We start from the raw sequence: 12,282 nt of genomic DNA on the forward strand, positions 1-12,282 counted from the left end.
AAATTAGCATTGTCTTAATATTAAAAATACTGATTTTTAATATTGAAAATAAAAGCATTTAATATTTCTTTAAGGGCAAGAGTACTTGCTTTAGCCCTGGTAGGGAAGGGCTTCACATGCCTGCTCACACTGGGAGGAGCTCAATTCCTCAGATTCTCTGAGGGAACCCATCAGGTCACCCCTTAGGTGCTATTGGGGACTGGGGCACTGGGGTGGCTATGCAGGGGCTATCACCTGCACATGTGTTCTAGCAGGTGGTAGTGGACAGAGGGGCCCCCCACTTCCTCTCCTCACCCAGAGCTTAGCATGGTAATGGAACAGTGCAGGGCAGGGGTGCAGCTACGTGGCCTAGATCTAGGTCAGGGCCTTCCGGAAGGTGCTCCAGGCGTGGAAGCAGCGGGTGAAGGCATGCTGCTCATTGCCCTTGCGGACCAGGCGCAGACGGCGGGGCTGCTCCTGCTCTTTGGAACGCAGGTGCTGGATATATACCTGGAGAGAAGGAGCAGTTGTGGACCCTGAACCACAGGGTTTCCTCCTGGCCAGACTCCTCAGCCTGACCTCTACCCAGCTCACCTGGCAGGCCTTTAGACTCAGCTTGATTTCCACCTGACTTGTCTGGGTCCCCACCCACATGTAGACCTGTGGGGACAATAAAGAGGTGGTCTTGAGGGTGACTGAGGAACAGGCCCCCTCTTCTGGCTTCCTTGAATGGGCAGGGGTCTCACCTCTCTGCCATTGTCTAGTAGCATGATATCATCATCTGCCAAGTCATCTTGGCAAAAGTCAGAGCATTTCTCAGTCACTGCAAAGAAGCCCTTCTCATTGGAGCACCTGGAGGCCAGGAAGGTCAGGGGGTCAGGCTAAAGATACCAAGCAGCAGAGCCAGGACTTAAGGGGATGCTGAGGGGAAGCTGGGGAGGACAGGTGGGTGAAAGGTCAGTTCTAGCCTTACCGGAAGAGTCGTGTGTGCTTCATGTACTCGGCGTCGTCGTCATAAGGCTTCTGTGCTCCGAGGCCTACCCAGAAGAAGTTTTCAGGCTCCTCGCCTTCATTGATGACCTGTAAAAAGAAAGTCAGTCCAGCCCCAAGTCCTGCCCACCCACCCATCCACTCACTCAATGTGGGTACCTGCTTGCTGTAGGAGGTGTCAAACATGGTGTTCAGGATATCCTCTGCCAGCTTGGCCTCATCAGGGTCTGAGGCTCGTCCTACCCACGCATACACAATGCCCTGGTTGTCCTCACTCTCAAATGGAACCTGGGAAATACACAGGGGGCAGGTTGGCTCCAGCCCTTGGCCAGAGCCTTGGCTCCTTCCCACACAGTCTCACCTTGAGGATGAAGCAAAATTCAGAGTTGAGAAGGCTGGAGTCTGTGTTGATCTGGATGCACCTGGTAAATGTATCAATAGTTGGTCAGGGGGTCCTGCATCTCCCACTGACCCCAGGCCCGCTTACTGACCCCACCTGCCCTCCCACCACCAAGGCACCGAGTGCAGAGGGCGCTGCCATTGGTGCGGATCTGGTAGAGGCTTGGCTGCAAGGTTTCCTGGGCTGCCTTCCTCTTTCCCCGGTGAATGATGAACTTTCTCTTGAAATGGGACAAGAATTTTGGGTTCTCCTGCTGCTGTGTCATGCGTACCACCTGGTGGGGGGGGAAGGTGTCAGGGCTGCACCCTCAACACTCTACCCACCTTCTTTGGTCCAACAACCCTCCCCATACTTATGGGAAATGCACCGAGATTGGGGGCATGGCAGGGTGGGTGTCCGCACCTCCAACTTGCCAGGAAAGAGACTCTCGAACTTCTTCTGCAAGCTGAAGGTGAAGGTGAGCCAGCCCATGTTGGAGGTTTCACGGCCCTGCCAGAAGTAGACGACACACTGAAAGTCCTCCTCTGGCTGCTTCTCCTCCACCATGGCCACCTCACCTTCTTTGTCTTCTACTCTGGTCATCTTCTCCTCTTCTTCCTTCTTCTCTTCCTCGTACTCCACAGGCACCCAGTACCTGCAAGGTCAGAGGGTTAAGCAGGGGCCCAAGCTCTACCATCACCTGTTCTGGGGATGGTTCTGGGGCAGCAACCTGCAGAGGAAGACGTAGCAGTCCTGTGTGTGGAAATGGCCAAACTCCTCCTCAGGCAGCCGTGCAAACTTCTTGCCCTCAAGCACGAAGCCTTCCATGCCATCCAGGTCCTCATTCCACTCCTCCATCAGCTGCTCAGCCTACATGAGATCGCACACGTGTGCCTGGGTGCTCCCTCCTCAGATGCTCAAGAACCCACCCCACTGCAGGATCTGCCCCTTCAGACTCCTATCTCTGTGGCCCTGCCTCCCAAGACAAGTTGAGCCCCATCCACCTGGGCCCCTTTCCTCGGCCCCACCCCTACCTCAGCCAGAGCCATGGGTGGCTGTCGTGGCAGGAAGAGTGCAGTGAGGTCCGCCTTCATCTGGTCTTTCTTCTCAGTGTCTCGCTTCACCTTCCCTGTCAGGCCCTGGCCTTGCAGTACAGCCTCTGCGTTGCGGGTGTAGTCCACTGTCAGTACATCATCCCAATTCTTGAACTTGGCTTTGAATACCTGCCAGAGTGGAGGAAAGTGGGGTTAAGTGCACAGTTAAAGTTGGAGTCTTAGAAGGTGAGGCAAAAGTGAGACAGGCAGGCGGGGTGTTGGGAGGGCTGAGTGACTAAACACATCTCAGTGGGGGAAATCCTAGGTTTAGAGATAGGAGTGGGTATTTAGGGTGGGGTGGGGTTCAGGATCAGCATCTGGGTAGGAAGTAGGTGAAGCAGCTCCAGGAGGGTCAGCCCATTGGTGGATCAATGTGCACCTGAGCCTCAGTGCCCTCCAGGCTGCGGCTGACAGCTGCATGGCGAGGCCGGTGCAACATTCCACACAGCTCCTGGCCCAGCTTAAGGGCAGCAGCCCGCACCAGACGCGGGGACTTGCGGCCAAGCCAGATGAACACGTCTGACCAGCAGTCCAGGATATACACGCAACGTGTGTCTAGCAGACTCTGCAGCTGTGGGTGGGAGGCTGGAGTCAATGCTACTGGCCATTGGGGATGGACCCCTAGCTTGCACCCTCCTCCCTGTGCTCTCACCAGCCGCATCCCCGGCATCAGCTCCACCTTTGGTCTGGTCTTATGCTCCACTGAGAGTCTGTAGTTGATTTGTGGCAGCTCCAGGTAGCCCAGGCCCAGGCCCACCTGGTGGAAGAGGTAGGCATGACAAGGGGCAGTTTGATTCAGGGCACACGAGCCCATTCTACAACCACCTGACCTGGAGTCTGACCCTTGACTGGCAGTGTGGCACAGGTCACTAGTTACTCCTCTCTGGACCTTAGTTTTCTCCCCTACCCCAGGGTTGTTTTTTAACAATAACCTAGTTTTCCAGGTGCTTACTGTCATTTTCAATCCTCTAACTTGTCTGTCTCCTGTCACCTACAGAATTAAGGGCATGTTCTGAACCTGTAACCTAGGCACTTCTCTGCCTTCTTCTCCAGACTACCTTCCTGTTGGGCAATCTACTTCCATAGTGATACTGCATCAGAAACCCAAGGGGGGGTCGCTATAAGTCAGATCTGACTTGAAGGCAGTACTTTTTTTTTTTTTTTTAAAACCAGAGCCAGTCTCCAGGCCTTTGTCAGAGCCTGTCCAGAAGGTGGCACCCTTGCCCCACCAAAGCCCAGGTGGAACCTTCATAGCCAACTCAGAGATGCCTGCGGTCCCCTCAGCATGGTGGGAGTCAGGGCCAGCCCTGCACCCCAACTCCAACTCTACTCACTTTGTATAGTTTGGGTGAAGGCGGCCAGAAATCATCAGGTACATGCTTCTTGATCTCAGAAGGCTCTCCGCCTAGTACCTCCCAGAACTCCGGGGGCTCCTGGCCCTGCACCAGCAGCGTGATCTCTGCCTTCCCTTTCCGCTCATTCTTGTTTATTTTCTCTGCAAAGAGTCTGGGGGCAAAGGGGTTGGGGATGCAGAGCCCCTAGTGAGGCCTGTTCCCCTTTCCAGCTGGCCTGGGCCAGTGAGAGAATGAGCTGACATCAGTTTGCCTCCTGATATGTGGTGACTTTCTTACGTGCAAACAACCCAAAGAGCCACATGGAGGACAGTCTTATACCTGGCCTTGGTGGTGCTGCCCAGCGTGGCCTGGGCTCCCCGCCACACATAGATGTCCAGCCCTTGGTCCAGCAGGAAAACAAACCTGGACAGGAGGGGCAGGAGGCAATGTTTACCCCTGCCCAAGCCCTCAGGCCACCAGAACACCCCATCATGGGTATGTGGAACCCTCCTGCCAAGCTCCATGGGACAAGGGAAAAAAGGGGTTGCTTGAGGGAGGGCCTCTTCTTCTAGGAAATCCCAATCTATCTCCTACTGGTAGAGAGGAGGCTGAGGGTAAAGCATTCCTACTTTACACCATGGGGACTCACCTCGGGTCCAGGGAGGCACCCTTGAGTGGTACAGGCTCCAACTTAATGTTCTTTTTCCCATACACGCGGTACATCCTGGGACCAGGGCACAAACCACTCAGTGTGAGCACCAAGGGGCTGACCTCCCCAGCACCCCTCCTCTTCTCACTGTACAGCCTTCCCCAGCTGAATCCAGGACAGTGTTGTTAATCTGCTCTCCATCCCACCTGCTTCCAACACCCTTACCTGGTGACATAGTGCATGTCCTCCACAGTGTAGAAGCCACTGGCTGTCCCGCCCTCAATGTAGGAGATGTCGTTGTCAAACACCTGTGTGTGGGAGAGGGTGCAGTTTCTCCTCACTCAGTTGTTCCCCCACACCACCAAATACCACAAAGTGTGTTCATGAAGCAGGTACTGAAAGCTGTGTCTATAAACATATATTGGAGTGTTAAAAGGGACAAAATCATGAAGAGTTTGCATGCATGAAGGTGTGTGCACATACACAGCATGTTTAGATATCCATGTATGTATAGGTTTGTGGGAGAATGCAAGCCTTGGGGGGTATCTCTACACTAATGAAGGCAGTATAGTGAGGGTAGACTGGTCTGCTAATCTAACTCAGTACCTCATTCAAGTCCAGACTCCATGTCCTACCCTTGGCCCTGCCTCCTTAGCACCCCAGCTTGTGGCCCTGTCCCCAACCACTATTAGTCTTTGGCTTCCTGGAACCCTCTTGGCCATGCCCACTGGCTCAGTTTCCCAGCCCTCTATTCTTTACCCTACTAACTCCAGCTCTCAGTCCCAGGCTCCTTCTCTTTGGCCTCAGTGCTTTCCTCCACCTCCCATTAGCCTTTGTGTTTCTGCTCATCACTCCTGCCACTGCCACCTTTGGTCTCAGCTTCCCGGCAACCCCTTGCCCAACTTAGCCCCACCCCACCCAAGCCTTGTTCGTAGTAGGCACCTGCAAGAATTCTTCACTTTCGTCGCCCATCTCTTCCCGTATGGTGCGGCACTCAGCACCCAAGTAGTTGCGCAGGTTGACAGCATGGATGGCAGAGCAAGCCTTCTTGTCGAGGGTTGCCTCCCCACCGATCCAGTAGTAGATCTCCCAGTTCAGGGAGCTGCTGTCGTCCAAAAAGGTCTGGGGGCCAGCAGTGCCGTGTCAGCCCTCACCTGGGCCATTCTGGTGTCCTTGCCCGTCTGAGAAGCCACCACAGATGGGATTCCACTGCTCTAGCTGCCCATCCACCTCTGTAAAGCCCTAACCTCCCACTAAGGAACTGTGGGTTTCTGGGCCATCTAAGATAAGGGCACTATGGCGAGAGGCCTGGTGCCTGGTGCCCCCATTGTGCAGCCCTCACCTTGAGCACAATGTAGCAGTCGGCCTCATAGAACTTGCCATGAAAGGCCTCCTCTACCAGCACAGGAACAAAGTTCTCGATCTGCCAGATGGTCAGGCCGGGCAACTGGCCCACGTCCTCTGTGAAGAACTCTGAGTAGTCAAGGCGTGGCTTCTCCAGGCCCTGGTCCCATCGCCGCACCTTCCCACCAGGGCCTGGGGCATCTGTGCTCTCCTGAGGGTATAGCATGATGAGAGCTGTCACTCTGTGCAGCTATTCAGACACATCTCTACTTGCAACCTACCCCAGGGCCTTTGCACTATTTTCCTCTCAGCCCAGTTCTCCCTCTACCTCTTGGCTTGGGTGATAGTCTACCTCTTGGCTTGGGTGATAGTACAGGCCAGGGCTAACTGCCCTGCCCCAGGCCTAGCCTGGCTTACCGCCTGTTTTTTATTCTTCTCCTGAGCCACGTCTGACATGCCCTTCAACACCTGCTTGGCCTGGTCATCCTGGGCAGAGTCCTTGCGCCTCCGTAGCCGCATCTTTCGAGCCAGAGGGTCCTTGGGTCCGCTCCCTGCTGAGGGATGGGGCAAACATCTGAGGTCTGGCTGGACCCATGCCCTTGGGCATCTATACAACCAAAGACCAACCCTATGCCTCAGGGCCCAGATCCCTGAGACAGTCCTAGCTCAGATAACTGTATCCCACCCAATTTACAGATGGAAACGTGAGGCCAGGCTAGGCCTTCTCTTGCTTACCAGCTGCTGCTGCAGCCACTGTAGCAGGGGAAGCACCTGCCAGCCTCAGTTGGTTCTGCAGTGAGAAGTCGATGTTGTACCACTCAGCAGTGCGGTCAGCAGGCTTGGGTGGCATGACCAGGCTGGGGTTCTCCCGAACATCCAGAACCTGCCTCATGAGGTGAGTAAAAGTAGCACGTGAGCAACACCTCCCAGCCACACCAAACCTGTTTTTTTCTTGTCTGCAACTGTTTAGGGCAGAGCCTGGGTTTTCATCCTAGCACTCTGGCTGCCCTTCTTGTAAAACATGACCTCATAGGCTGTTGGGTGGCTTCAAAGACACAGATGTGGCTTGGCCTCTCCCAAAGGCATCAGTGGGGAGCAAAGCCTGGGTGTGAAGCCCTTTCTTGCAGCCCGTCAGACTCAGGGAGGAGAGGTGGGCCTTACTTCCAGGCTCCAGGACATGTGTGCCCCTTGAACTCTGGTGCTACCCTCCATTCTACAGTACTTACCCCTCAACAGAACAGAACTACTGTTTGTTGCTGTAATAGCCATGCTTCCCACCCACAGAGAAGGCCTTCTTTCCCTTTCTGAGAAGGACTGGCTGGGAATTATTACATTCATTTTACAGATGAGGAACTAAGGCCCAAAGAGGGCCATGGCTTCTTCAAGGCCACAATCCATGGCAACTTTAGACCAGAAAGGTTAATACTCCATACTCTGTCCCCCCACCCCAGTTTACTCCAAACCCAGGGCATGTGATACCCTCCAGGCCTAAGCTAAGTCCCGCTAGCCTCAATGCATACCCCATTGTTCACATATTTCTGTCTGTCTGTACCTCTGCCCCCCACCCCTTCCTCTTCACTTTTAGCACTCAGCCCAGGCCCGCCCTGGACCTCAATCGCTGATAGGAAGTGGATGGCCTCCGGGAGGGTCACCAGGCGGTTCTTGTTCAGGACGAGTTTCCTCAACTTTGTGCACCTGTGAGAACAGGGCCAGGAGACGAAGTCTCAGAAAGATAGTAGGGGAGTGGGGAGGCAGGGACACTTCCAGTTCTGGGGAGGTAAAGCAGGTAGGGCCCAAGGTAACTGAGTAGTCAGGCTCCATTAAGAAAACACCAGGTTTTACAGCATATGGGGTGAATGTTTACATTAGGTAGATACACTTCTTGGGGCAATCAATCATGGGAGAACAGAAGAGCAGTGTATGCACAGGGAGACTGCTGGAGGGGGCAGGAGTGCACGGGAGGGAAGGACACAGGGAAGAGGTAACCATGGGGAGGAAGTGAGAAGAGAGCTGTTATATTGTGGGAAATTGTAGTCAATGTCATGAGACAAAATGTGTATGAAATGTTGCATGGAAAATGAAATTGTTCTGTAAACTTTCACCCAAATCACAATAAAAAATAAAAAAAAAAAAAAAAAAAGCAAAGGGTTTTAAATTCCAGGAATGGTGGGGAAAGCTGCAGCTGTTAGAGCCAGTGTCTCCTCATAGTTAAGTGACTAGGTTTTGTGACTTCTACATAGCAGCATTTACCAAAGTGGTCTTCTGCAGAATTCAGGGCTCCCTGAATACGAAGGAAGGGGCACAACAAAAGCTTGGGAACAGGCAGCTCAGCTCTCTGCCTGTAAGACTTGCCAGAGCCAGGAGACCACACTAGTGGGCTCTGTAGCCTCCAAAAGGGGGCAGAAGCAACACTGTATTCTAAGCTACTATGGCAGTAGAACCCTTCTGGCCTCATCCCCATCAGTGTACTTCCAAAGGGTGCTCTGAGACACCTACAATGGGAACTGCTGGCCTGGGCCTGAAAGATTGTTATCCACGAAGTCAGATTAAACTATTCCCATTATATACCATTTTATATGACTAAGACCAGAGAATGGGATCTGGCTACAGTTCCGGGCTTGTTGTGCTGTTAGCCCCACTCCTGCCAGATATACCCTGGCCCCAGCTTGGCCCGTACCTGCAGAGGCTCTCAGGGATCAGCTCCAGGTTGTTGTTGGCAGCCATGAACTCTTCCAAGTTGGCCAGCTTGCCAATGCCTGAGGGCAGACCATCGAAGTCCAGCTTGTTGGAGTTCAGGTACAGCTTCTTCAGTTTGGTCAGCTTGCAAATGGCTGACTAGAGGGGAGATGGGTAAGGGACAAGAGGTCAGGGCTGTCCTGGACACATCCCCCCCACCTCCCCAACCAAGAGCCCTGCACAAACAGGCAGTGAGGTGAGCTGGTTGCGGGATAGGTTCAAGGTCTCCAGGTGCACCCACTGGTCAATGCACAGGGACAGCTCTGTGATCTGGTTGCTGCTGAGGTTGAGGCGGCGCAGACTGGGGAGGGTGTACAGGCACTCGGGCACTCGTGCCAGGTCATTGCAGGACAGGTCCACATCTGGGGGTGTGAAAGGTGGGCAACAGCAGGCTCTAGGGCAATCAAATGTAGTTTGAACCCAGCTCTGCCCTACAGGCTATGTGGCCTTAGGCAAGGAACTTAACCTCTCTGAGCCCTGGTTTCTCCATCTGGGGTGGGGATCAATTAGCACAAACTCTTAAGCATAAAGTATATGCTTAAACACTTATCTTCATAATGACAAAAAGAATAACAATATAGCTGGTATCCTTTTCCCTCTGGGCAACACTCAGAGAAAAAGGGCTCCACGCCAGCCTTCAAAAAGAAGAAAGGATGTCTAGAGGGGGCAGGGTTACCAAGAACGTCGCCTGACCTGATAGGTTGCTCAGGCCCTCCAGGCTGGTGGGGAGGTTGCTCTGGGTGCGCTGGGTATGCCGCAGGTGCAGCGTCTGCAGGGCCAACATGGCTGGCAGTTGCCTGCAGAGACGGGAGGAAAAGGTGGTCAGGATATAGGTTAGGGCTGCATCTGGGGAAAGGGGTAGAACCTGGGGCCCAAGCCTAGAGGGGTAGGACAGGGCTTCTCCTGGTAGGGCAGTTAGATGGTCATCTACCTGAGGGACCAACCAAGGGAGGCTGCAGAGCAGGGTCAAATAGGTAGACAGGACCCAGGGTAGGCAAGATGTTATTTAAGAAGGCAGGAGCAGAGCCTGCAAGATACAACCCACCCAGGAGGGACTGGAGTGTGGCTAGGTTTAAAGAGAAAAAGGCCAAGATGCTCTGGTGGTGTAGTGACCAAGACATCTGACTGCTAACCAGAAGGCTGGCGGTTCAAACCTACCAGCCACTCCTTGGAAGGAAGACTGGGCAATCTACTTCCACAGAGATACTGCCTCGGAAACCCAAGGAGGAGTCACTATGAGTCGGATCCGACTGGACAGCAGTGAGTTTGCTTTTTTGGTCTCTGAGAAGTTAAGGCTAGAAGGGAGTATCCTTGAGGGGGCAGGGCTAAATCTAGCAGTCGCTGAGAGGTGTGGCCAAGAGTGAGGGGCGTGTCTAAAAGCTAGGGCATAGACTTACCGAAGCTGAGCATGCAGCAGTGGGTTCCCATTGAGCACTAGTGTTTGTAGCTGCACTAGGCGGCGCATCTGCGGTGGCAAGCTCTCCAGGCGGTTCTCGCTGAGGTCCAGGTACAGCAGGTCAGTGAGGTTAATGAAGAGCTGGTTGGGGATGGTGTCGATGCTGTAGCCAGAGGGAAAGGAGCAGGCAGCGGCTGTCTGAGTTGGCCTGGATACCCATCTCCAGGCCCATCTGGCTCCTGCATTGTTGTAGCCTGGGCCTCCCCCTCCTACCCTGAGCCCCCGCTCAGCAGGACAGGCACCTGTTGTGGCTGAGGTTCAGCACCAGCATGTTTTTGGCATTCTCCAGTTCCCGTGGGCACTCAGTCAGCTGATTGTAGCTCAAGTCCTAGGTGGGAGGGGAAGGACCTGCTCAGGAGTATCTAAGGCTAGGCCTACCCAGCCAGGCTTCTGCCAGGCCCAGGGAATCAGGAAGGGCAATAAGGGGGGAGTGAGGAAGAGCCAAAAATGAGGTAGCCAGGACCCTGGGATGAAGAGTGCCTGGGTTAAAGGGAGCAAGCAGTTGAACCTGTGGGCTTGGGATCACAGTCACAGGTTATATCAAGTTCAACTGGCATAACACACTACACAAAACATTGTTCTACCTCCTACTTTGGCAAGTAGAGACTGGGATCTTAAAAGAGGCAACCATGGGTCTCTCCTCATCCAGAGCAAAGAATGAAGAAAACCAAAGATTCATGGAAGGAGTTAGTCCAAGTGACTGGTACACCATGTGATCCGCAGCCTATACAACTATGAGACCAGAAGAACTAGATGGTGCCCAACTACCACTGTCCACCACTCGGAAGGGGATCTATGTACGAGATCCTGGATAAAGTGGGAGAACGATGTGGAACAAAACTCAAAATCATTTGGGAAAAAATAAAAAAAAGAGGGACCAGGTTTGCTGGTCTGATATAGAGTCTAGTAGAACCACTGAGACTATGGCCCCTAGCCCTTTAGGTCTGGAATTTAACCCACTCCTGTGGCTTCCAGCCAAACAAAAGACAGGCATGTGAGGTGAACATTTACACTAGGTAGATACACTCCTTGGAGAGAACAATCATGGGAGAATAGAAGGGCTGTGCATGCACAGGAACATAGCTCAGGGGGCAGGAGTGCATGGAGGGAAGGACACAGGGAGGAGGTAACTATGGGGATGAAGTGGGAGGGGAGCTGTAGCATTGTGGTAAACTGTAGTCAATGTCATGAGACAAAGCATAATGTGAAATGCTGTATGGAAAGTAAATTTGCTCTGTAAATTTTCACCCAAATCACAATTAAAAAAAAAAAAAAAAAGAGTGCCTGGGTTAGAGATCTGACCCCATGAGGGATTTAAGGCAAGGCAATACCCACTCTGAGCCTCAGTTTCCCCATCTGTGAAATGGGTTAACAATGGCCCCTAGGGACCAGGGATGTGGGGTGGGTGGGGACTGAATGGTCAGAGCGTACAGAGAGGCCAAATGGGTATACAACCACTGACCAGGACTGAGAGGTCATCCAGCTTGAAGATGTCATCTGGCACTCCGGAATTCTTCAGGCTGTTGGCTCGAGCCACAATAGCCTGGGGATAAACCATGAGAGCCCCATGACTTCTGGTTTGCACCCCCAGGAAGAAGCAGATAGATAGGTCTCATCTAGGAAGCCCACTGGAGGCCAGGCCTAAGTGCTCTCACACTTCTGGGACTTTGCTCACACAGTCCCTTTACCCTCTTCCTAGCCTTCTAGTGAACTCCTATCATACCTCAAAGTCCAGCTCAAAAGTGTCCCAGAGGCCAGCACAAGGACCACCCTGACACTTTCCCTTCTAGCCAAACTCCACTTGAACTTTTATCCACCACTCTCTAGATGTATAAGGAGCTCTGGGGGCGCAGCACCTAAGGCATTTCACTGTTAACCAGAAGGTTGGCGGTTCAAACCCACCAGCCACTCTGTGTTGGTCACTTCTGCAGAAGACTGGGCAATCTACTTTCATAAAGATTTACTGCCTTAGAAACCCAGTGGAGGTAGCTATGAGTCAGAATCAACTTGATGGCAGTGGGTGTGGTTTTTGGTCTGGATATGTGTGGTCTTGAACAAATGACCTAAGTTTCCTACCTGTGCAATAGATTGTTGTTGTTGTTAGGTGTTGTTGAGTCAACTTTGATTCATGGCGACCCCATATACAGAGTACAACTGCTCTATAAGGTGTTCTAGGCTGTAACCTTTATGGTAACAAACTGTCAGGCCTTCCCTCACAGAGCCACCGTGTGGGTTTGAACTGCCAACCTTTCTTTTTTTTTTTTAAATGCATTTTATTGAAATATAATTTATGTACAGCGAAATCCACAAAACTAAAGTGA

The 12,282-nt window shown here is 52.8% G+C and overlaps 1 protein-coding gene across 1 annotated transcript in view; it reads right to left on the reverse strand.

Moving 5' to 3' along the window:
* Window positions 1-354: 354 nt before the first annotated feature.
* FLII (FLII actin remodeling protein) overlaps window positions 355-12,282 on the reverse strand; it is a 17,645-nt gene continuing 5,717 nt past the window's right edge. The window contains exons 4-30 of the mRNA XM_007941494.2: window positions 11,424-11,504; window positions 10,204-10,289; window positions 9,903-10,064; window positions 9,199-9,302; window positions 8,692-8,867; window positions 8,447-8,604; window positions 7,380-7,464; window positions 6,505-6,652; window positions 6,187-6,323; window positions 5,768-5,980; window positions 5,368-5,547; window positions 4,651-4,733; window positions 4,426-4,500; window positions 4,116-4,199; window positions 3,777-3,948; window positions 3,095-3,199; window positions 2,822-3,013; window positions 2,383-2,571; window positions 2,079-2,218; window positions 1,772-2,003; window positions 1,489-1,643; window positions 1,331-1,391; window positions 1,129-1,257; window positions 953-1,059; window positions 726-831; window positions 574-639; window positions 355-489 (exon numbers count right to left, since the gene is read on the reverse strand). Coding sequence (XP_007939685.1) covers window positions 355-489; window positions 574-639; window positions 726-831; window positions 953-1,059; window positions 1,129-1,257; window positions 1,331-1,391; window positions 1,489-1,643; window positions 1,772-2,003; window positions 2,079-2,218; window positions 2,383-2,571; window positions 2,822-3,013; window positions 3,095-3,199; window positions 3,777-3,948; window positions 4,116-4,199; window positions 4,426-4,500; window positions 4,651-4,733; window positions 5,368-5,547; window positions 5,768-5,980; window positions 6,187-6,323; window positions 6,505-6,652; window positions 7,380-7,464; window positions 8,447-8,604; window positions 8,692-8,867; window positions 9,199-9,302; window positions 9,903-10,064; window positions 10,204-10,289; window positions 11,424-11,504 — 3,561 coding nt within the window. The remainder of the gene's footprint in view (window positions 490-573; window positions 640-725; window positions 832-952; window positions 1,060-1,128; window positions 1,258-1,330; window positions 1,392-1,488; window positions 1,644-1,771; window positions 2,004-2,078; window positions 2,219-2,382; window positions 2,572-2,821; window positions 3,014-3,094; window positions 3,200-3,776; window positions 3,949-4,115; window positions 4,200-4,425; window positions 4,501-4,650; window positions 4,734-5,367; window positions 5,548-5,767; window positions 5,981-6,186; window positions 6,324-6,504; window positions 6,653-7,379; window positions 7,465-8,446; window positions 8,605-8,691; window positions 8,868-9,198; window positions 9,303-9,902; window positions 10,065-10,203; window positions 10,290-11,423; window positions 11,505-12,282) is intronic.

The sequence above is a fragment of the Orycteropus afer genome, unplaced genomic scaffold (assembly GCF_000298275.1).
Source record: "Orycteropus afer afer isolate SDZICR_OR568_19922 unplaced genomic scaffold, OryAfe1.0 scaffold00080, whole genome shotgun sequence".
NCBI classification, from domain to species: Eukaryota; Metazoa; Chordata; class Mammalia; order Tubulidentata; family Orycteropodidae; genus Orycteropus; species Orycteropus afer.